At 42.5% G+C, this 24,994-nt stretch overlaps 1 protein-coding gene across 1 annotated transcript in view; it reads left to right on the top strand.

The window, feature by feature from the left end:
• Nucleotides 1–24,713, top strand: part of LOC126251622 (major royal jelly protein 1-like) — a 55,816-nt gene extending 31,103 nt beyond the window's left edge. The window contains exons 4-6 of the mRNA XM_049952164.1: nucleotides 7,094–7,273; nucleotides 21,038–21,355; nucleotides 24,276–24,713. Coding sequence (XP_049808121.1) covers nucleotides 7,094–7,273; nucleotides 21,038–21,355; nucleotides 24,276–24,596 — 819 coding nt within the window. The 3' untranslated portion in view covers nucleotides 24,597–24,713. The remainder of the gene's footprint in view (nucleotides 1–7,093; nucleotides 7,274–21,037; nucleotides 21,356–24,275) is intronic.
• Nucleotides 24,714–24,994: the final 281 nt, after the last annotated feature.

Below are 24,994 nucleotides of genomic sequence, written 5' to 3'. Positions count from 1 at the left end.
AAAAGTGATATTACTTCAGTGAGTGTCCAGCAGCGAAACTGGAAATTACAATACCGCTCGGTGGGTCGTACACGATCCGCCGCATGATTAGACGACTTCTAGCTGTGAATATTCCATCAGGGAAGAGTGTGTAACTTATTGTTGTTCATTTTCGATTGATGGTCCATTATGAGTAATAAAATATAGATTACCAAGCAATAAATAGACTTCACCTTGGTTACAAACTGGTGTGTTACTCAGTTGCTGATCAAACCGAGTTAGAAAAATGTTTTCGTAATGTATAATGCCCCAAACCAGTTACGCATCAAATGCGTCTACGAGGTTGGTGAAAAATAACATGGAATTTAAACAGAATACTTAGCAATAGAAACTTTTCCATCCAACGAAAACAAAATAAAACATCGCCATAAATTTGTGCGCACTGCGCATTACCAGTTAACCCAACTAAAGACAAATAAAAGCAGGCGTCACGGTGTGAAATAAAGAATTTACATTATGAGGAACGGAGAGGCTGGTGAATGAATCTGTCACACGAGTAACGCCAGAGAAATGTAATAACGATACGAGATTTCCATCACATTGTAGTGGGCAGACGAGCACGAAAATTTTGGTATCAGTCGAAGATATGTCCTGAAATGGGAAGTGATACTGTATTTATTGAAATATTTCTTCAAAATATACGAGAAACGTATTAACACTGAAAGGCAAGGCGACTGGACTCGACTATTATGCTGTAAACTCTGCCATGTGGGACCCTCATGCTAGACTCGGTCTTCCTATCAAGCCATTTGTCTGATTACTTGTTTTCACAAAAGTTGTTCACTTAAACGTAAGTACGTACACACATTTTAAACCTTTCTTTTAAGCCCCTTCTGATACAGTAGAAGTTACCATATAGTTCAGTCTACATCAATCGTAAGTGACGGTGTGTCCAAGTCCTATAAGGTAGTGATTACTGGAACCCTAATCTACACCTCCGTACAGGGGTGTGATCTTCGAACTGCGGCCTGCGCTCCGCATGCGGCACGGATCTGTTGTTCGTATGGCCCATTGTTCTCAGACGTGTTTTATCCTAGCTTGCCTCTAGTAAATAACAGCCGAAGCTGAAGACGTCAGCTAACATTAAGAGCTTCTTAACAGAGTAATTTTACAGCTGAGGTAACAAACAAAAACTAATTACAGACACAGTAATATTTTAAGATGTGCTTAGTTTTAATTGACGTCTGTAAATCGGCCGTGAGCTAAGTAAAGTTGGCCGCTTACATCAGGGGCAGACAGACAAGCAGCGTGGCCATTACGGAATTACAGGATGTGAGAGGGGAAATGTCTTATCGTTTGTCTTCCAGTACTGACAACTCACGGGCATGCGCGGCTGGTAGCGATCAGCTGCTATGGTATATACACTCCTGGAAATTGAAATAAGAACACCGTGAATTCATTGTCCCAGGAAGGGGAAACTTTATTGACACATTCCTGGGGTCAGATACATCACATGATCACACTGACAGAACCACAGGCACATAGACACAGGCAACAGAGTATGCACAATGTCGGCACTAGTACAGTGTATATACACCTTTCGCAGCAATGCAGGCTGCTATTCTCCCATGGAGACGATCGTAGAGATGCTGGATGTAGTCCTGTGGAACGGCTTGCCATGCCATTTCCACCTGGCGCCTCAGTTGGACCAGCGTTCGTGCTGGACGTGCAGACCGCGTGAGACGACGCTTCATCCAGTCCCAAACATGCTCAATGGGGGACAGATCCGGAGATGTTGCTGGCCAGGGTAGTTGACTTACACCTTCTAGAGCACGTTGGGTGGCACGGGGTACATGCGGACTTGCATTGTCCTGTTGGAACAGCAAGTTCCCTTGCCGGTCTAGGAATGGAAGAACGATGGGTTCGATGACGGTTTGGATGTACCGAGCACTATTCAGTGTCCCCTCGACGATCACCAGTGGTGTACGGCCAGTGTAGGAGATCGCTCCCCACACCATGATGCCGGGTGTTGGCCCTGTGTGCCTCGGTCGTATGCAGTCCTGATTGTGGCGCTCACCTGCACGGCGCCAAACACGCATACGACCATCATTGGCACCAAGGCAGAAGCGACTCTCATCGCTGAAGACGACACGTCTCCATTCGTCCCTCCATTCACGCCTGTCGCGACACCACTGGAGGCGGGCTGCACGATGTTGGGGCGTGAGCGGAAGACGGCCTAACGGTGTGCGGGACCGTAGCCCAGCTTCATGGAGACGGTTGCGAATGGTCCTCGCCGATACCCCAGGAGCAACAGTGTCCCTAATTTGCTGGGAAGTGGCGGTGCGGTCCCCTACGGCACTGCGTAGGATCCTACGGTCTTGGCGTGCATCCGTGCGTCGCTGCGGTCCGGTCCCAGGTCGACGGGCACGTGCACCTTCCGCCGACCACTGGCGACAACATCGATGTACTGTGGAGACCTCACGCCCCACGTGTTGAGCAATTCGGCGGTACGTCCACCCGGCCTCCCGCATGGCCACTATACGCCCTCGCTCAAAGTCCGTCAACTGCACATACGGTTCACGTTCACGCTGTCGCGGCATGCTACCAGTGTTAAAGACTGCGATGTTGCTCCGTATGCCACGGCAAACTGGCTGACACTGACGGCGGCGGTGCACAAATGCTGCGCAGCTAGCGCCATTCGACGGCCAACACCGCGGTTCCTGGTGTGTCCGCTGTGCCGTGCGTGTGATCATTGCTTGTACAGCCCTCTCGCAGTGTCCGGAGCAAGTATGGTGGGTCTGACACACCGGTGTCAATGTGTTCTTTTTTCCATTTCCAGGAGTGTATTTTGAAAGGGGAGGAACATAGGTTCGCGGATACGTCTTACAGAGACGGTAATCTATAAACGTCTTTCTTATTTTTAGCAAGGAGCATTAAATTAATTAAAGCTGGAAACAAAGGACAGTAAACACGAAGCGTTCCGAATGGTGTCAACTTTTACCGATCAGTAATTTAGGGCCGGCGGCCAACTTATCGCTCCTTTAGTATAGGTAGTCTATTGGGGTGTCATAACATATTAATTTACATTGGTTACTACAACCTGTTTGTATCGATATCTCTGTTGACACAAGAGTTAAATGTATTAACTATACAACAAAATACCGTGCAATTTTGCCGCTTGTCATTTGTTAAACATCACGTTTCGTTATCTCGAACAGCTTACGAAACAAAAGAGCACAATCACCTAAAATTCGCAATCCTTTCATTTTATAAACGGTTCTCTCCCTCTCTTTCCCTTCCCCCTGTTCCCCCCTCCCCTCCCCGTCTTTCCTATGAACACTAATAAAATCGACGAACTGCAGCAAACGTATTTCAGACTGGAATTGCAGGAAAAAGGTCCTTACAACGTGTGTCCGTGAATGAACGGTATGCGTGCAACGACAACAAAGCGTCCCAGAACAGAGTACTGAGCTGCATCGCATCCACGTCACAATTGGTGTTTAAAGTGGCCTCCATGGAATACAATGCACGCGTTCACACGTCGCATCATGAACTGCCGCTTTCTTTCGCACGTATTGGCCTCCCTCCAAATAGTGTCACAGGCGTCGTGAACACGCTGTTGAAGCGTCTGCAAATCAGGAACTGGTTAAGCAGGCACAACACTTCGCAGATCCCCCCGAAGGTAAACAATCATGGGGTTTAAGTCCGATGATCTAGAAAGTCATTCTACAGGGCAAGATGATGTTCTGGTGCCGACGAACTGTAGCGCGGAAATAGGTTGGTGCTCCGTTATGCAGAAACCACAGACCCGGACGTATTGCCAAAGGCACATCATCAAGCAGCTGAAGCAGAGTATTCCGCAGGAATAATACCCGGTCTGAGCATGTGGTCGCCAAGAATCTCTGCCCACATTACCGATATTACTGAGGTGCCTGAACCATTCCCCAAGGATTACCTGCAGCCCACTGATAACGACTATGCATATTTGTGAAGCCAGTTCTAATAAAGGTTGCTTCGTTATTAAAGGCGACAGATGACCGAAATCCCATAATTGCGATGGTCTGGTGCAAAAACCATCGACGAAACCCTCCCCGTATAGGGAAATCCAAATCCGCTGCTGATAATTCTTGCATTCGTTGCAGGTCATAGGGATAGTTGCGGTTATCACGCAGGATACATAATATCGTACTCTGACTTACAGAATGTTGTTGGGCCACTTGCCAGAAGCTAGTACTAATGTTCGTCTCAACATGCTGTAGCATCCGGTCCTCCGAATCTTGTATACGCAAAGTCCGCCGCCTCCCTGCGCGTTCGCCTGTCCTAAAGGATCGATGACCACACAAACAACCACAAAGGGCTGGAAGTGTTGTGTTATGTAGTTGTTTTCTGTAAGGGTACTTGTTTTGATACAGCTGTGCTGCCTCTCGAACACTCACTCCCATCTGCTTGGCCCTCTAGAGATACCATCTCGGCTCGTTCCCGACATGAATACCGAATCACTCTGCTGCTTACAGTACACTACTCAATTACACTTCCTGAAACACACAAGGAACACACGGAATATGGTCAGAGGAACTTCCATTCGTCTGTACCATCTAATGCGGCAACGACGCATTTCCGGACACATGTTCATGAAACCTTTCTTCCTCCATCATTTCTAGTCCGAAATACGTGGCTCTGAGCACTATGGGACTTAACATCTATGGTCATCAGTCCCCTAGAAGTTAGAACTACTTAAACCTAACTAACCTAAGGACAACACACAACACCCAGTCATCACGAGGCAGAGAAAATCCCTGACCCCGCCGGGAATCGAACCCGGGAACCCGGGCGTGGGAAGCGAGAACGCTACCGCACGACCACGAGCTGCGGACCCAAAATACGTCCTTGCAGTTTGTGGGTTTTATTAATCTTCACCATGTATTTAGCGGTAGTGTACTGTTTAGTATCCATCCGTCGTTAGTGCTGACCCCATGACGTCACTCAACTAGGTTACCTACATGCAGGGACAGTTGGCAGCGGGAAGAGCGGCATGGGAAGGGTAAGATTTGGTGTATTAGCCCGTGCTCAAACACACACACACACACACCTGCCAGTACCCTACTTGGCTCCAAAACCGGAATGATTTTTGTACGTATTTGGGGCAAGGAAGAATAAACCCTTAAATTAAGTCATACAACTCTATGAAGTCTCACTCTCTCGCTCTCTCTCAATCAGACACACACACACAGACAATCACACAGACACACACACACACTTACTCATAACTTTCAGGGCTGGAGAGCTCTTTCATGTGGTGTATCACTTAAACTGCATATTTGCATAATAATCAAGCGTTAGTATGAAATCAGTAATGCTTCACCTCACCAAGCATCGTTTTATTGGCGGTAGAGGGGGGCGGGTGAGAAGGAAATACGTCACTTAAACACCAGAAAAATATAATTGTCATTGTTGACTGGCTAATATAGCTTTTGATCAGTTTCCAACTTACACCTGTTTGAGGTTATGATGCAGGTGGTAGAGCGACGAGATTTTACCCCCTGATGTTTTTAGAAGTTTTTCTCTAATGTTTCACATCGTCAGGCACTATATTAGGGGGAAGAAGACAACGGTCTATGTTCTAGTGAAATGTAACAGCTGCTGCAATTCGTGACTACGCAACGTAGCTTTATGTTTGATAAGACATGGTAGGTAACTACCATACTGAGAAGCACTGTGATGTTTACCAACTATGACATCAAGGCTCTTTAAAAAGTTTACAAACTATATCTCCTTTCCCATACATAATTGACTACGAAATAACACAGCAAGAGCTAACTCAGATGCAAGATCTGGAGAATGTGGTGAAACCAGTTACAATGAAGGAAGGATGTAATCTGTTTCTGGAAATAGAAGCAATTGCAGATGTGCAGACGAGGCTCCCAAATTACTTTGAACGCAGTATATAGAAAAATATGGATACGATTCAGGGAGTGCGAGATATCAGCAGTTACTGGTCAAGGAACGTGGCCAAATGTTGCAGTACTCGCAAAAAATGAAGGATCCAAGAACGCTTACTACATTATAGCAGATTCAGAAAACACGTTCACAAGCATGCAGTGCCATTTGCATCTTTTCAGAAGGAATGGTTTAACTGTATGTGATAGTGGTCTCAATATTGTGCCTCTAACAACAGTATAGCCATTTGCAGAGTTCAAATTGATGAAATAACTACGTTTCATGACCATTTGTTTGCTGAAGTGCTAAGCCTGAAGTTGTGTACCACTGGAATATGGGGAAGAGCTACGAAACAGTCATATTTTCTTGTTGTTACAAATGCAGTTATGTTGTTGGTTGACAGAATCAGACAGAGCAGCCATCATGTTGATCTAAATTTTTATGAAGCTAACATCATCTATTTCGTACTTCTCGTAGTTATCCTTGAATTTTACGAAAATATAACATTTAATTAATACACTACCCCATGAAAGATCCGTTCTGATTATAAGTGATGGTTGTTTGTGCATGTGTTAGATCTGGAGTATCATTGTGTCAGATAAATTGAGGTCTATTGTGCTTTTGTAACAAGTGGTGCACCGTAGGCAACTTTCGACCTAGAAAAGAATCTTTACACATGTTATTAAACACTGCAGATACTTCAGACGTGGATATAAAATTGTGTTACTTAATTGGAAGGGAACTGGTATGAAGATCGAACCACCGTTGGCTTTAGTCACCAAATATATCTTAACCTGTAAGGCACATCAGTATTGCTATCAAATGAGCCACTTGTGTTTTGGGAGAGAGAGAAAGTAAAGAGTGATAGTGCAGCTGAACAAAACGTTTTATGACCAAGTGCGTATTTTGGTGCTGCCAACTGTATGTCGAACGTCGCTGCTGAAAGATGGGAAAAGTGTTACCAGCTGTCAAAGATTTTCTTACTGATAGTCTGAATGAAATATAATCACGAATAGCGTATACTTAGGTCATAACATAATCTAAAAATAGGTGTAGTCAATTACAATGGCTCATTTTAGCCCACATTTCGCTAGAGAGGGAAATTTTGTTTGCGAACACATAATAGTGGACTCGTCAGTTTTCCTGTATTGCTAAATATTTCTGGCTTTTGTTTCAGAAAACATGGATGGATGACGACACGCTGTACGCCCTTGACAGTGGTGTTCTGGACATCACTACAAGTCCTAATCACGTCTGTCCACCCAAAATTGTGGCTTTCAATCTGCTAACCGATGAGGTTAAAAGTACAACAGTTATCGAGAATTCAGCATGTAACTCACTGTATACAGTAATTGTGGTAAGTTTAAACTTAAACATAAATACATATAGGATGTGTCTGCATGATTTGATATGGATTGATTATTACTATTAACTTTTGGGGAGTAGTATTGTCTACGTCGCTTACCGGATCTTTTATATGTTACACTGTTGACACAATTTGACTGTTTTCATCATTAGCTTGTGTAATTAAGTGAAATATTGGATGAGAATAAGAAGACCTACATGTACATCACCAGTTTCAGTTATTGAGTTAAAAACTTCAGAACTTCTTTTTTTCAAGAGCAGTGCCTCAGATCTCCACTACAAATTTGAAAGGATATTGAAACGCCAAAGAGCTCCTATGTGACTTCCTTCATTCACAACAAATTTCGATCATTAACAATATAATCCTACGCTTAAAAGGAATGTTTCTTGATGACAGGTAATACGAACTGTAATTGGGATACAAATTTGTAACAGCCGTTCTTTATAAGTTATACATCTACTAACAGGTTCTTTATGCTCAGTGTGATGTAAATCTAGCGTCTATTAATTTATTTGATGCCTAGGAGCCTAATTTTGAACTAACGATTATGTTGATAACACTACAGCATATCGCAAAAGGTGACATTAGTGATGAAACTAGTTTTCCGTGAAGCAACTGTCTGTGGGTTCAAGACCTTTTTTTAAAAGTATTTTTTTGTACTTTGACTTCATATTCAACTGAAAACCAGATTTTTGAAAACGGGACATCATGCTAGCGTAAGTACAACAAAGAGGACTCGTAGATGAAAATAGTGCTTCAAATTTTCGTCTCGATCTCCTGATGTAATTTTCCTATGGTGTCTGTAAATCACTCAGGATGAGAAATTTGTTTCTACATGCTCGTGATCAATTCGCTCTTGTTTCCTGGTCGTTGGTCAAGTTGATGAGCTTCTAACCGCCCATATTCATCTAATAACATTAAACTGCAGTAATAATGAAGGAATTAAAGGGAATAAAGAAAGCTGTTTCTCAGACTAATTGTGATACTAAACATAACAACAATCATTGGGAATACTTGAAAACAGTGTATGATCGATTGTGCTTCTTTGCTTTGGCTGATGTTTCCCCTAATCAGCTTTTCATTTTCACTGAGCCTACTTGCACGTTTCTTAAAATAAAGTATGCTTATTTTTGCTACTAACATGCCAAGTATTCACCGGAAAAAATTCTCTGAAATGGTCTTGGTGAACAACTGATTGTCAAGAATAAGGACAGGATATTGCTGTTCATTCTCAGATTGTTTCTTGGAAGTCCTTTCTTTTGTTGCACTTCAGTCGATCGTAATTAAAATGACGAAGCAGACGACAGGCAACTCGCGACGTCCAGCTTAATGGTGTTACTACATTTCTGTTTGCACCCCTACATTATCCTAGCTAGCGGTTCCTCTGATAGATCCTTCACATGAAAAGAAGATAGTGACTCATGAGTTAGAGGTTCAGGATGCCTTTTTAAAACAGCGATTTACTACGAATTCTGTCGATGCAGGGTACGACTGAAATGGCGTTATAAACTAGTTACTACAAAATACGTAATGTAACAAGTTACATCTTCAGTGCGTGATCGCAAGCTCGCGTCTTAGCGGGGTTCATTTGAAAGGGTTCTGTTAGCAATTACGATAGGAGAAACATTAGCTGCTAATGACTCATGATGTACATCAAGAGGGCGGCAGAAAAGGAGTGTCCGCGAGGTGCAGAGATCAACCTGGTATGGGATGTGTTTATTACACTTCACAAAATGGACATCGTCGACATTCAAGAAATGTTCGAAACAAAACCATTAACTTGCAACATGAACACCGAATGAAAAATGGCGCGCCACGGTGATCACAGAAAGAAGCTCGAAGGCGAACTTCTTGGCAGCTACAAGTCGTGCAGGAAGTTCGGCTAGGTATCCACTCTTCAAGAATATATATAAAATTATATGGGTGTGGGGAGTGGTAAGGACTGGTGCTATGTGATGCCATGTCACCGAACGCGAAACATTTTATTGTGGTGCTTATTGTGAAAAGGTGTAGCTGCAGATAGTGCTATAATATGTTTAAGGATCTAAAGGAGTATGATGTTTACACGTAGGTTACGAATCAAACAAAAGCAAGTTATTTTGACCAGGTATTAGCCAAAATCTGTGCGCATGCCTTAACTGTAATTCTCTTACGCCCGTTTTCCCACTCTTGCTTGCTTGTCAGAATTCCCTACAGCCCTTGCAAGATCACGCACAAGAGAAAGAATCGTAGGGAACTGATCACCTCAACTTCTTGCAGCACAGTAAATAACTTTCCAGCCAGTTTACCGTCCTGATTAAAAGTCGGCATAATTGTATACGAATGCGTTAAGGTACTGATGTTAGTAGTTGATCTTGAAACAGCTCTCATGGTACCTCTAATTTACGTTGCCCATTCACATGCATTTCCTTTTCAAATCTTAAATTGGTGGGAGTCGCAAACAAAGTCCTTACTAAACGATAGGATAAGTTTATCTCATCTACAATTTTTCGGGCCGAGTCCGCAGTTTGCTGTGCCTCGTCAAGTCGACGCTTTGTAAGAAATTTCGTTATCTTACGTATCATTGTTTGAAGTTATACTACAATCAGACTGTTTCCACTGAAATCACTGTAATATATGTCTCGTGATATTTGATGTGCATAACGTCACTATCACGCACATCATGTAGATTGTATCGAGCATCCTTGAAACATTCAACCACCAGTTTTTGCAGCAATTGTGCCTTGTCCACACTTGCATATCCGTAGCTTTTGTTATGCACTGCAGGGTCGTATTTCTGCGGACTTATTCGAAATCTGTTCAAAATTTATTTTCTTTATCTTTAGTACCCACTCCTTTGACAACAATTGTTCTTTACTACGTTTCTCTGAAGACGGAACTGGTGGCTCCCTGTCCGACAAGGATGATGAACTGCATGGCTCGACACCTGTTTCAGTATCACTTTCTCTTGTTAAGCACATATCGTCATCATTATACTCCTCATGTATATTGTCTGCACAGTCGAGCGTATTCGACACCACACATTCCACTAAGTCACCTTGCAGAAACGCTAATACTTCATCTGCGACTTCTTTCTCACTCCGCTAAATTCCGTGGATTCCTTTCACACGAAATGTCAACGTCTGAAACTCTTGTTGTATATAGAAAATAATGTCGACTTTGTTTATCGTTGCCATTGCTCTTCTTTGTATCAACACCACTAGTTCTGTAGCACTGTTGAGAGTTACTCGTCGACTAAGCACTTCATCTGCGCACCTTAGCCTCATGTTATTCCCACCATTGGATAACTCCAGTTCCGCCCCTGTTGCCATTAGCAGCTAACATTGTGGTTGTGTAACGATACTATATTGGCCGTCGAATGCTGTAAACTTCTTTGGCCTTTTGCGACCTCTCACAATTTTCAGTGATTTAGAACGTATGTTGCGAGGAACCTTTTTGGTAAATCTGTGTGCCGGTTTCACGAGTCGAGTTCAGAGCTTTACACGAACAAAGCGCTACGAGTTGAGCTATCCACGAACGCTTCACAGATCGACTCAAAGTTTCAACATAAGTTTGAGAGCGCAACTTCTATTCATGGGCAGACGCAGCTATGAATTAGCTCAACAGTGTCTCACGAAAGTATAGTGAAAAGAAACATGTAAATGAAGATGTAAGGCGTGGTTTGCAGCTTGTCTCCTATTTTTGTTACAATTGATATAGAGGATTTGATTAGAGAGTGGATGAATAAAATTAACGGTGGAATTTGTATTGCACAAAATTTTACACATAAGACGACGTCATTTGCTGATGATCGGAATATTGAAATTGAAGACGAGCTGCGAAGAGCAGTGCAATATGTGTGCCACGGAAGTCATATGAAAATTACAATGTTAAATTTCCATAAATAAAGCAAAACAATGCCAGGTTAATATACAGTGATTGTTATGGTATTAGGGCGCAAAACTGCTACGGTCGTTAGCGAAATATACAGTGAGAACCAAAATTGTATTCAGTGGTAGTATATTAGAACAAACTATGGATTATAATTGCTTGAGAAAATACGTCAGTTAAAAACAAGAAAACAATTTTAAAAACAATGAACTCATGTTGCAGCAAGCATGCGGTAAAATAGATAAAAGTATAGGAACTAAAACCAGAAAAAACGTTCATAAAATAATGTCTGTGTCTGGTTATCTCTATGGATATGATACATAGACGTTGACAAAAGCTGATAAAAACAAGATTATAGAAATCATTCCAGACATCATGCTGCCAGAACGCCGAAGGAGAGGATCCCAAGGAGAGTGTAGTCCTGTATGCCTAAGGAGAGACGATATTCAGGAAGTCCAAGGAAACGAAGGTCAGATACCTTTGAAGGCGGAAGAGGCAACGTTACCTAATCCATGGTGTGCAGAGGAAGAAGAAGTGTCTTACAGAGCGTATAGAGGATGCGGGTGAGCTCAGGTGGAGGATGGTGGTACGGGATGACTCAGAAGTCGCTCATAGGTAGCAGAATCCCTCATTACTAGGTCAAGTCTTCATATGGCGATGGATGGAAGATGGATTTCGATACACGGACCGGCGGCAGTGCAGTTAAGCGTTGCTGTAGGAAAACGGCTGCTGTTAAGCCTGGTTTTCCTAGGAGCAGGAATTCTGCGTCGCGTAGCACGTAATGTGCCCCGTGTAATGCGTCGTCTCCTCGACAGTGACAAAATAATGAACCTCTTTACCGATACAGTGCAGTGCGTAATGTGTTAGCGCGTTTCCTTAGGCGATACAGTTGCTCTCTACACTACATAAATGACGTAGTAAGTAGTAGTACTTCCGGTATTGGTAGCATTGGTGGGGAAAGAAAGATAAATGAACGTGTAGGAGGGAAACTGGGAGCCGAGGACTTCTGTGTTTTTTTGTTTGGTTGTTTGTTTGTCTTGCACATTATTAAAAGTGTACATCATACGGTGTTAATCCATTTTGTATGTTATATCCTTACAAATATAAATTTCTTTTTATAAGTAATAAAAATTAGCTGACCGCGCAACTTATCTGCTGTTATCCAACCAAAGCAGTTACCTTTGTACTCAATAGAACAGTCTTCATCATGATCAAAGCCAAGAGTTTCTCGTTATTATTGACAAATGTGAAACTGGTTTATGATTAACAGAAGTGTGTTTTATGTAGGTTTTACGAAGTACTGAAGCGATTGCTGATGTATTTTCTATTTGCGTTTCTCCATTGCACCATTTTGTTGGGGAAATTTCGCTTTCTATGTGCGATATTCGTATTGTTTTCTTTATTTTTACTACAACATTGCCTCTCTTTCATGTTCCAAATCAACAATTTTCGAATAAAAATCAAACTAAACTTTAAAATTTTCAATTTTGTTGTAAATATGTTTATTTGCAAGAAACAGACAAGAAGATAACTAAGTAGAACAAAAATGTTCTAAGGTTACCCAGTTCTTTATATACTGTTACAGTCTAGACAGTTCACCGCTTCTGGCTTCTAGGGGAATCAGGTGAGATACTGATCGCATACGTAAAGAAACTGATCGTTAAGAGGTAATCCTTAAGAGGTAACGCCTGGTAGGTATGCAACACCATTAACGTATAGTTACAGCGGGTAAGAGCTTAACTGATGAAAGCTAGGCCGGCCGAAGTGGCCGTGCGGTTAAAGGCGCTGCAGTCTGGAACCGCAAGACCGCTACGGTCGCAGGTTCGAATCCTGCCTCGGGCATGGATGTTTGTGATGTCCTTAGGTTAGTTAGGTTTAACTAGTTCTAAGTTCTAGGGGACTAATGACCTCAGCAGTTGAGTCCCATAGTGCTCAGAGCCATTTGAACCATTTTGATGAAAGCTACTAAGAAAACTACTCTAGTCTACGTTTACTTACGATAGTCTACGTACCCTACGGTAGATTTACAGCTCTTGTCAGGCCTGATACGCCAGGTGGTCCTGGACGAGTCAAATGTGGAGTGCGCTGTATTCTAGTTAAGCAGTGGCTGCAAATCAGGTAAGGTTCATGTGCACATTGAGTACAAAACGTGCTTAACAGCTGCAACTGTGTTCCATTGCGAGGGACATAAACCGCTAATTGACTCAGTGTCAGAAACATATGTTCGCATAAGACTGGATCAAACATTCCTCTTCCTCGTAGTCCATTTTAGTTTCCGTATCAGAAAATCCACGCGTTTTCTTTTGTTATTTCCTTCGCGATCCGTCGTTACCACATAGTATCCTAGTATTCTGGTTAAAGTAACAAGACTTGGTTAGTACACTATTCACAACAACAAGTGTGGGATGAATAGCTCATGCGCTTGAGGTTACATTTTCTGTGAAAACTAACACGCTCAACGTATTTAAGTTTTGCGTTCCTGCCAAGGTAGTACACGCTGTTCAGTTCGCGTGACTCTAAATTCTTTCTCCAAGGAACCCAGTTTTGGTCTCGGCGTGGCCCTGCTGTGGAGTCGTTGAGTAGTCCACGGTACACTACCTGTTCATCCCGACCATCTGTGACAAGTGACGAGTGTGGACTTCCAGACAGCGAAACCCTGAATGGTCGCTGGGTAGCGGTGGCTAACGCTGCCGGGCGCCCAATGGTTTAGCTGCTGTGGGGGCTTCAATTCGACACTTGATCCTTCAGGTGGGGGCTGGAACATCTTGCTAGGCGATCTCTCAGGATGACGGCAGTGTGGCGGAATCCTCGTGATGGAGGGCGGCAATACGACGGTTGATGATTCGGTGACTTGCTGGTTCCAGCGAAGACCAGCGTCAGTACTTATCTGTTCCAAGATGGGTTCGTTGCGGCGTTGCGGCTGCTAAAGTCACGTGACTCCTGCTTTCAGCAACTGAATTTTCTCATTCTGAGAAAATTGGAAGAGAAGTCTGTTTTACTTGCTCAAAAAATTCTATATCCAAGATCGCATAAATATTTCTTTATTTAAAACAACCGGTTTCGACAGAATTTGCTATCAACTTCAGGTCTTAAACAATATTTTTGTTATGAAACGTGTCCATTTTAAGTTAGACCTCATGCCAAGTTGTCATGTGGATAAATGTAGCACGTTATCAAATGTTTATCGTAAGTAAAATGTTTAAAAAGACATAATGAGAAGCTTCCTTCATTTGATGTATTTGTTTTCTTGTCCACACTGGAAAGATTAATGGCTGCAAGCATCTCTTAAATGGTGTCAGTTTATGATGTGGGGGTAGAAATTTATGTGACAATTGAAAACGTTAACTACAGTGACTGTCTTACTCGCATTATGATAGCTACAATAGAGTCTGAAGTTATAAATTTACGGAAGGTAAAAGAGAAAAAAGAAGAAGTAATATGAGAAGAAGAAGTGTATGATTTTAATGCTATAGAGGCTTCCGGTTATTTTGAAAACTGACTCAACCACAAGTATAGGTAAGGTACCAATACGTGGGAAATTGCCCCTAAAGGCGGAAGAATCAGCAATGATCAACGACATGAGGATGCAGAAGGCAATGGAAACCACTGCATTACCACTGCACGTAACGTGTATCCACAGGACATGTAGCCTGTAATTGAAGAAGTGTCATGATGATCTCTCCATTGGCAAAAGATTCCGGAATAGTCCCCCATTCGGATCTCCGGGAGGGGACTGCCAAGGGGGAGGTTACGATCAGAAAAAGATTGAATAATCAACGAAAGGATAACGTTCTACGAGTCGGGGCGTGGAATGTCAGAACCTTTAACGTGGTAGGGAAACTAGAAAATCTGAAAAGGGAAATGCAAAGGCTCAATCTAGATAGAGTAGGGGTCAATGAAGTGAAGTGGAAGGAAGACAAGGATTTCGGGTCAGATGAGTATCGGGTAATATCAACAGCAGCAGAAAATGGTATAACAGGTGTAGGATTCGTTATGAATAGGAAGGTAGGGCAGAGGGTGTGTTACTGTGAACAGTTCAGTGACCGGGTTGTTCAAATCAGAATCGACAGCAGACCAACACCGACAACGATAGTTCAGGTATACATGCCGACGTCGCAAGCTGAAGATGAACAGATAGAGAAAGTGTATGAGGATATTGAAAGGGTAATACAGTATGTAAAGGGGGACGAAAATGTAATAGTCATGGGCGACTGGAATGCAGTTGTAGGGGAAGGAGTAGAAGAAAAGGTTATAGGAGAATATGGGCTTGGGACGAGGAATGAAAGAGGAGAAAGACTAATTGAGTTCTGTAACAGGTTTCAGCTAGTAATAGCGAATACCCTGTTCAAGAATCACAAGAGGAGGTGGTATACTTGGAAAAGGCCGGGAGGTACGGGAAGATTTCGATTAGATTACATCATGGTCAGACAGAGATTCCGAAATCAGATACTGGATAGGCGTACCCAGGAGCAGATATAGACTCGGGTCACAATATAGTAGTGATGAAGAGCAGGCTAAAGTTCAAGACATTAGTCAGGAAGAATCAATACCCAAAGAATTGGGGTACGGAAGTACTAAGGAATGACGACATACGTTTGAAGTTCTCTGACGCTATAGATACAGCAATAAGGAATAGTGCAGTAGGCTGTGTGAAGAGGAATGGACTTTTATAGAAAGGGCCTCACAGAAGTTGGGAAGGAAAACATAGGTACAAAGAAGGTAGCTGCTAAGAAACCATGGGTAACAGAAGAAATACTTCAGTTGATTGATGAAAGGAGGAAGTACAAACATGTTCCGGGAAAATCAGGAATACGGAAATACAATTCGCTGAGGAATGAAATAAATAGGAAGTGCAGGGAAGCTAAGACGAAATGGCTGCAGGAAAAATGTGAAGACATCGAAAAAGATATGATTGTCGGAAGGACAGACTAAGCATACAGGAAAGTCAAAACAACCTTTGGTGACATTAAAAGCAACCGTGGTAACATTAAGAGTGCAACGGGAATTCCACTGTTAAATACAGAGGAGAGAGCAGATAGGTGGAAAGAATACATTGAAAGCCTCTATGAGGGTGAAGATTTGTCTGATGTGATAGAAGAAGAAACAGGAGTCGATTTAGAAGAGATAGGGGATCCAGTATTAGAATCGGAATTTAAAAGAGCTTTGGAGGACTTACGGTCAAATAAGGCAGAAGGGATAGATAACATTCCATCAGAATTTCAAAATCATTGGGGGAAGTGGCAACAAAACGACTATTCTCGTTGGTGTGTAGAATATATGTGTCTGGCGGCATACCATCTGACTTTCGGAAAAGCATCATCCACACAATTCCGAAGACAGCAGAGCTGACAAGTGCGAGAATTATCGCACAATCAGCTTAACAGCTGATGCATCGGAGCTGCTTACAAGAATAATATACAGAAGAATGGAAAAGAAAATTGAGAATGTGCTAGGTGACGATCAGTTTGGCTTTAGGAAAAGTAAAGGGACCAGAGAGGCAATTCTGACGTTACGGCTAATAATTGAAGCAAGGCTAAAGAAAAATCAAGACACTTTCATAGGATTTGTCGACCTGGAAAAAGAGTTCGACAATATAAAATGGTGCAAGCTGTTCGAGATTCTGAAAAAAGTTGGGGTAGGCTATAGGGAGAGACGGGTCATATACAATATGTACAACAACCAAGAGGGAATAATAAGAGTGGAAGATCAAGAACGAAATGCTCGTATTAAGAAGGGTGTAAGACAAGGCAGTAGCCTTTCGCCCCTACTCTTCAATCTGTACATCGAGGAAGCAATGATGGAAATAAAAGAAAGGTTCAGGAGTGGAATTGAAATACAAAGTGAAAGGATATCAATGATACGATTCGCTGATGACATTGCTATCCTGAGTGAAAGTGAAGAAGAATTAAATGATCTGCTGAACGGAATGAACAGTCTAATGAGTACACGGTATAGTTCGAGAGTAAATCGGAGAAAGACGAAGGTAATGAGAAGGAGTAGAAATGAAAACAGCGAGAAACTTAACATCAGGATTAATGGTCACGAAGTCAATGAAGTTTAGGAATTCTGCTACCTAGGCAGTAAAATAACCAATGACGGACGGAGCAAGGTGGACATCAAAAGCAGACTCGCTATGGCAAAAAAGGCATTTCTGGCCAAGAGAAGTCTACTAATATCAAATACCGGCCTTAATGTGAGGAAGAAATTTCTGAGGATGTACGTCTGGAGTACAGCATTGTATGGTAGTGAAACATGGACTGTGGGAAAACCGGAACAGAAGAGAGTAGAAGCATTTGAGATGTGGTGCTATAGACGAATGTTGAAAATTAGGTGGACTGATAAAGTAAGGAATGAGGAGGTTCTACGCAGAATCTGAGAGGAAAGGAATACGTGGAAAACACTGATAAGGAGAAGGGACAGGATAATAGGACATCTGCTAAGACATGAGGGAATGACTTCCATGGTACTAGAGGGAGCTGTAGAGGGCAAAAACTGTAGAGGAAGACAGAGATTGGAATACGTCAAGCAAATAATTGAGGACTTAGGTTGCAAGTGCTACTCTGAGATGAAGAGGTTAGCACAGGAAATGAATTCGTGGCGGGCCTCATCAAACCAGTCAGTAGACTGATGACAAAAAAAAAAAAAAAAAAAAAACAGTACGTCTGCAAACAGCCAATATTTTGTTTTGTAACCAGCGAAGTTTGCTGTTTCACTCCACAATTGTGTGCTTGCAACATTGAAGGAATTAGCATAAGCATTTAGAGTTAGAGCATGCAGTGGTTATGAATGTTGTAATGTGAAAATGTTACAACTGATGACAAATATCATGGTGCCGCTGGAGAAAACGGCCCACCATGGGACTGCATGCACCCAGGGACGTGGTCGTAAGAAAGGATAATGTAATCGTTCGGTGTTGTGTTGGTAATGCATCTCATATGAGGATTAAGACAGTGGTCAAGCCATCATGAGTTGATAATGTTTGGATCTTGTAGCGGGAAAACGAATTAATGGAAAATGGGCAAAAAGTAACCCCTTGATATAGCTGGAAACGATTTTAGTGCTTATTAAAAACCTTCTGGCACACACGTTCATTTTTATTGCATGCGAAGGAATTGGTAGTCTAATATTTTACAAAGATCTCTAAATGAACTCAAACGGAATGTAGTATTATTTTTAATTCCATGCGGAATTCGTACAATTGCAAATTGATGCCGCATTCACATACCGCAAGGATTTTTTGCCGTATGGCATTTTTCTGATGCAGTGGAAAATATGTAAGCTATATTCATTAATGGTTTTAGTAGTTGACGTGATATTATGTCGAATGTATAACAGTCTTGAATCAGCTTTGGGCCGGTCTTCACAACTTAGGAATGCAATTCGAGCGGTCATCCTTACATTACTTTATCGGCCATTTAAATCGTAAAATAATGAAAACAATTTTCAGAATGTTCAAACTCACATGTGCGGTACTTAGTTATACAAATAATTAGAATTTCTGAACAAATGTAAGTAAGTGGAGTAACCCCGTCTACGTTCTGTATACAACAAAAGATTACGCAACGAGTTTCTCTTTCAGGAATCACATGTGAGTGTTGGTTGTCTGTGACAAAAGTATTTGCATTCGAACGAACATACTTCAATAAGTTTTTGGATACAGGACCGTTACATACTCTCAGTACGGTGGTGAGTGTTGTTTTTCTGCAATACTCTACATACGTGCTCTAGATGTCACTGCAGATGTTATTGTAGAGCCAAACAAAGTGCAGATAACTGTAAATGCAAGTAAAGACTTTCAATAAAATTCCCAGTGCAGTATGAATGACTACAAAATGCACCATGAAGAAAAGCAATGTATCACCTATGGTAACTGCACATTTTACAGTGAGGTTACAAAATGTATGGGGTAGCAATATGGATGGTGATAATATTTTTGCACTATAATAGGTACCAGAAAAAGTGCGAATCATTCATCTCCCACACTAATACCATTTTGCCGAACAGGAGTTCGTCATAGCTTCATCTCTACCAATCGCCATACATTAGAACGTTTGATTAGCAATTGCCGGCCCATGTGAGGCTTCACTACACATTTAACTTCACAAAATCCAACTTTACAGACACACTGAACTACCTCTACTGGTCTCGACTGGCATAACGGCTGGGAAACGTCGAATTCGGCAAGGCGTACGCAGCGGCCTCTAATTTACGGCCGCAGAAGTTTGCAGATAACCGAATCTCGCCAGTACAATAATGGACATCTAAATAATATACCACGGGGCTGGGGTGTAAATTTTTCGAGGCAAAATACTTTCCTCGTGATAACAGTGCCTTACTCTTCTCGCATCGGACGGTATCCCACGGCTATCATGCCAACATAGAATCGATGGCTTCAGGACAGTTATTCAACGGTTCCACGCGGCTGGCGGCCGAGAGAACAGACATTTTGTTCGCTCAGCCGTGCAGGACACGTCACTTACCTTGAGTCAAGAAATAAGCTTGTTTGTAAGAAGATGAGAAATCCTAGAGGGCAGTGCGACGACGTATGAAGCAGCGAGGACTTTATTTAACACGGAGACCATTGTTGCAGCTTCTATAGAACAAGAAACGGAGGCGCGACGACAACGGTTCGTCTCACGACAATGCCGGACACACTAGTGCCGCTACGTTGTCTCTTCGGACTTCGCGACTCAGTGTACGGCATGACGAAGCTTAACTCTATGTGGAGCCTACGGGGAAATCAAACAGTGAAAGTCTGCGTTCATTACTGGCACACGAGCCCACAAACTGGCGTGATGGTATTGGGATCGTTGGCTATACAACACGATAAGCTCTCCTCCTCATAGCTGGTAATATGGACATATTACCAGCTATGAGGAGGAGAGCTTATCGTGTTGTATAGCTGCCATTACCTTGCATTGTTTGTATTGAACTGGGAACCTAGAAACGACGGAGAGGCTTCGTCCCCGCCGTAGCCTCAATGGTACACAACCACACAACAGCAGTGCACTCACCCCATCGCCGCCCCACACCGAACCCTGGGGCATTGTGCGGTTCAGCCCCAGAGGCCCCCCCTACCCCCCTACCCCCCTTCCAACCCCCCCCCCCGCCTCCCCGGGAACGTCGAACACCAGACGAGTGTAACCCCAATGATTGCGTGGTAGAATTATTACGGTGTATGCGTACGTGGAGACGGTGTCTGCGCAGCAGTCGCCGACATAGTGTAATTGAGGCGGAATAAGGGGAACCACCCCGCATTCGCCGAGACAGGCGGAAAACCGACTTAAAAACCATCCACAGACTGGCCGACACATCGGACGGCGAGACTAATCCGCCGGGCGGATTCGTGCCGGGGGGGAACCGGCACGCTTTCCCGCCCCGAAAGCTGTGCGTTAGACCGCATGGCTAACCGGGTTGGTTTGCCATTACCTTGCTGACGTGTTAATGGCGGTGGCTGTGCCCTATGTTCGATCTATCCGTGTCATCAACTATCAACAAGATAATCGGAATCAACATATTACCCGTGCTTTCCTGACTTGTCTTGACACAGGTACGTCGATGCTTGTGTTGGCGAGCATGCTGACCCTGTCTGCTGCCTTCCATTTGAAACACTATGATTGATGAACTTTGGCATAGGGTTAAGCAGATTTCATTTTACTGTGCTATATAAGCACAATGAGAAAAAATTGTTGTTTAACGTACTTCTTGGTGTTGCAAAGTTAATGACTAGCAGTAAGATTAAAGTTATGAACTAACAGTATTTCCCATGATATGTAACTATTAAACCATCCTCTCTTAAACTGTGTTCAGTCAATTATGCACTGTGCTCAGTTAAACGAAGGCCTAGCAAAATCGTCTCTAGGAACACGGAGATTTCCGCTTCAGGTGGAGGAGTGTCCAGCCGACAGTCTGGTGGCCTACACCGCCGACACGCTGGGCTTCCGGCTGACAGTTACCGACCTCGTCAACGGAGACTCCAAACACCTCCAGAGTCAGTACTTCTACCCCAAGCCCGGATTCTTCTTCACTAAGGCGGGTGGACCATCGGTTTTCCTCCCGTATGGATTGTGCGGCCTGTCAGCAGATAACAACTGCAATGGGAAACTCTACCTGCAGGCCTTCGCTAGCGACATTCAGGACGTCTTGGACAAGGAGCTCATCCACAACTCGAGTGACGGGGACGTCTTGGACACCAAAGCACAGGTAACGTAACACTAAAACTGCCTTGACGTGACTCACTCACTACCCAGCATATGTTTTTCCTTTTACTGCCTATACTGATACGTTATCAAGCTTTCTGACGTATTTCAACTTCGTACTAGACGGGACTTGAACCAGGACCCTCTTCTTAAATGGGCAAAGATCGTACCCGCTGAGTTATATGTGTATCAGAATGAGACCTAATCTCCAAGTGGGTAACGGTCTCGCATACACTTTTAATCTTCAACGAAGTTTCATACGTCATGTACAATACCGAAACAGCGGATAAAGTGATACTAGTGGCGATAAAAAAGCACTCCAACTGAAGTTTATGGAATTACGGAGGTAATTCTTTCCTCAGCTGGTAATATGCTTTGCATTATAGGCTGTAAATCACCTGTTCTAGATAAAGTCGTTGGCGTACTAATAAAAGTTTTGACACTTTGTGTTTTAAACTTAACTTCATTAAATAGTATGTTAGAACAATATTTAGAGCTCACAGTACATTATGGAAATAACTGAACGTCACAGAACAGGTATCACAAGACAGATGGGGTTTATGTCTCGTAATTTAATTTTAGTTGTAGGAATGCAACACAGTGGATAGCAAATATTTCATGATAACCATGCTACGAATGTTCTCCAAAGGATGATGTCAGTTGCGCAGTTATTTTCCCTTGAAGACGCTGATGTTACTTGGAAGATAGTATAATACAAACCCATTTGCACAGGAAATATAAAACTACAAAACTGTACAAAAAAAAATGGCTCTGAGCACTATGTGACTTAACTTCTGAGGTCATCAGTCCCCTAGAACATAGAACTACTTAAACCTAACTAACCTAAGGACATCACACACATACATGCCCGAGGCAGGATTCGAACCTGCGACCGTAGCAGTCCCACGGTTCCGGACTGCGCGCCTAGAACCGCGAGACCACCGCGGCCGGCTACAAAACTGTACAGTGTCACATACGGTAACAATAACAAACAGGGTGCTCCAGCACTTACCACTATATGTGAATTTCTTTCCATTAACAATCTATTTCGAAGACACTATATTTGAACACAACATGCTAATGATTACCTGTTTCAGCTTCTACTCCACATCGTCTTTAACGGTGTTTGTGAATCCAAATCTTCCGATTCCTTCAAATTCCATTTTATATAAGAAAATACAGAGAACAACTAGTATGTTTATTTCCGAAACATTACCTCGTCGTTTACAAACTGTGTCATGCATTGCTAAAGCTTAAATGAGTCTTTTAACAACAGTATGCATGTCTAGGACACTTTTAGCTTTTACACAGGATAGACCGGCATACCTTTCAAAGTAAGATATAAAAGCATCTACCTAGTAAAGGTGGGGGAAATTTGTACAATTCCACATTTGCTGAACCCCGGCTTCTTCTCCAATACGCACCACGGAGATTAAAAGACTTCGAATGTTTACCTGAAGAAAGTAAACGTTACAGGCTTGACCTCTTAGCAGACTTACAATTTTTTAAACATTTTGCTCACAAAGATGGAGCCACCGTACATGTACAGGTGCAACTCAAAAACGGAAATTTTCTACATAGTTTCAGGCGCCTCCTTTCGTTAACGTAAAAGAGAAGTGCTCGATCTTCCATCTGACTATTGGATATGTCGTTTTCCTCGTTTGATAACAGTGGTAATACTCTGTCTCTTCGGTAACGTATTTTTTGAGGTTTTGATGTTCACCATTTCTCAGATGGGTTGTAGTTTTAGTTGTATACGTAGTCAATACCTTTCCCTTTCCCACCTCGATCCCCGCCAAAGTGGTCTCCTTATATTCTATATTATTTACACTAGTCTACAGTTTACGTAATTTGGTATTACTACAATAAGCCTTCCTTCATAGCAGCACAGTACTTATTGCTTTATTATTAAGTTTACATATGTGCACTGCTAAATATGACGTGGTTTTTACTATTATAATTTCAGTTTCATCGTTTTAAGGAAGTTAAAAACACTCAGTCACCAACGCGCACCATCTCAGCACAAACTACAAGTGCTCTGCCTCGCGTGAAGCTTTACTCACCCCAAACATTACGTACTCGACGCTAGTGTCTCAGCTGTGCATTGATGAAGCACTATTCAATGGTGATCACCATGTTGGGTTAGTTTTAATACTATGGAGGTGAACATTTGTATTTCACTTACGCCTTTCGGCTATTTGTAACGTACCTCCGCTACAACGTGTCAGCCAGATTAGGTTGCCCCTAACATCCTTCTGAAGAAGGCGTTGTTATAAACATTGAAAGAATGTTAAGGGATTTAAATAAACCTTCTATTTTGGAACTGATTGGCTGAAAATTATTTTTTCACGAAGGTGAACAAATGTTGTAACGTTTCTGAACAAATTGTTCTGTTCGTAACCGAAGCTTAGTTCGAAGCTTACTTAGAGCAGTGTAGGTCTAATCATATAAATTCATTATAAATGCATTGCTTAGTGACCCGGAGCACTGTGAAACTCTTACAGAGAAAGTTACTCTTGCAACCATTGCCACATGACTGTTGTGTAAAATGCTTTTATAAATAACGTCGTTTGGCTTGCAATATATCAAAGACAGGGTCTTGCCCCAGACGAAAAAGAGATTCTTCTGACTTGCATATAGACTAGCCACAAGAAATTCAAAATTAAATACTATTAACTTGGTATGCGATACACACGCATCTTAGTTCGATGCGCACTTGTTACAGTGCGGTGCACCGTATCAAAAAGTTTCGAGGTTGCAAGAACGATTATTGCGTTCAGTGTTGCTCTGTGTAAGATCGCTAACAATGAACCCTGCCACATACGGCGTTTCCCTCTTGCTGTGGTCATTATCGACTTCTGCTATTTGTATTAGTTTCACTTAGTCTGAAGGCACTGAGGTGAATTTTGGTCGGCCTGTTTCAGTTGGCATTACCTGGACGACTCTCGGGTCCCAACGGCCCGGTGGCTGTGGACCCAACTGGTCAGCTGGTGTTCTTCTCCATAGAAAACGACCTGGCCGTCTACTGCTGGAACACAAGCAAGGAACACGATCCAAAGAACTTCCGTATCATCGCTCAAGACGACGAACGTTTACAGTATATGAGCAGTCTGAAGATAGATCGTGGCTCTCAACGAATGTATATACAAAGCAATCGGTTTACAAAGTACTTGTCCAATGCTACCGACTATTCTGAAGATAACTATTACATTTTGTACATTCCCATAGACGATTTACAATGTTAAATCGTCAGATCAGTCAATTCATGTTTCCGGAGGGAACTAAAAGATAAATATCTCTTGTATTGGCAAACGTATGTATCAATTGCAAAAGGTAACACAGATAAAGCAGCATGAAATTTATGTCTATATCTTTTGCTCCCACAACTCACTCACTGAACATCTAAAACTGAAATCTTACCTTCGTCCAGTGCACGGAGTCTTACACCGGAATAGAAGATGTCTTTTGGTATCTTGCCTGTATATAAATTTCGTAGTACAAATAATCGCAAACAGATAAATTTTGCGACTTAACGATGGAGTTTCTTTGTGTCAGACATAGCACAAATGAGAAAACTTAAATTTTTATCGAACACATGGTTCAGCGAAATCTCGTCACATTAGTTATTATTTAAAAATCAAAG

The sequence above is a fragment of the Schistocerca nitens genome, chromosome 4, assembly GCF_023898315.1.
Source record: "Schistocerca nitens isolate TAMUIC-IGC-003100 chromosome 4, iqSchNite1.1, whole genome shotgun sequence".
NCBI lineage: Eukaryota > Metazoa > Arthropoda > Insecta > Orthoptera > Acrididae > Schistocerca > Schistocerca nitens.
The sequence above is the reverse complement of the archived record's forward strand: the minus strand, read 5'-3'. Positions and strand labels throughout refer to the sequence as shown.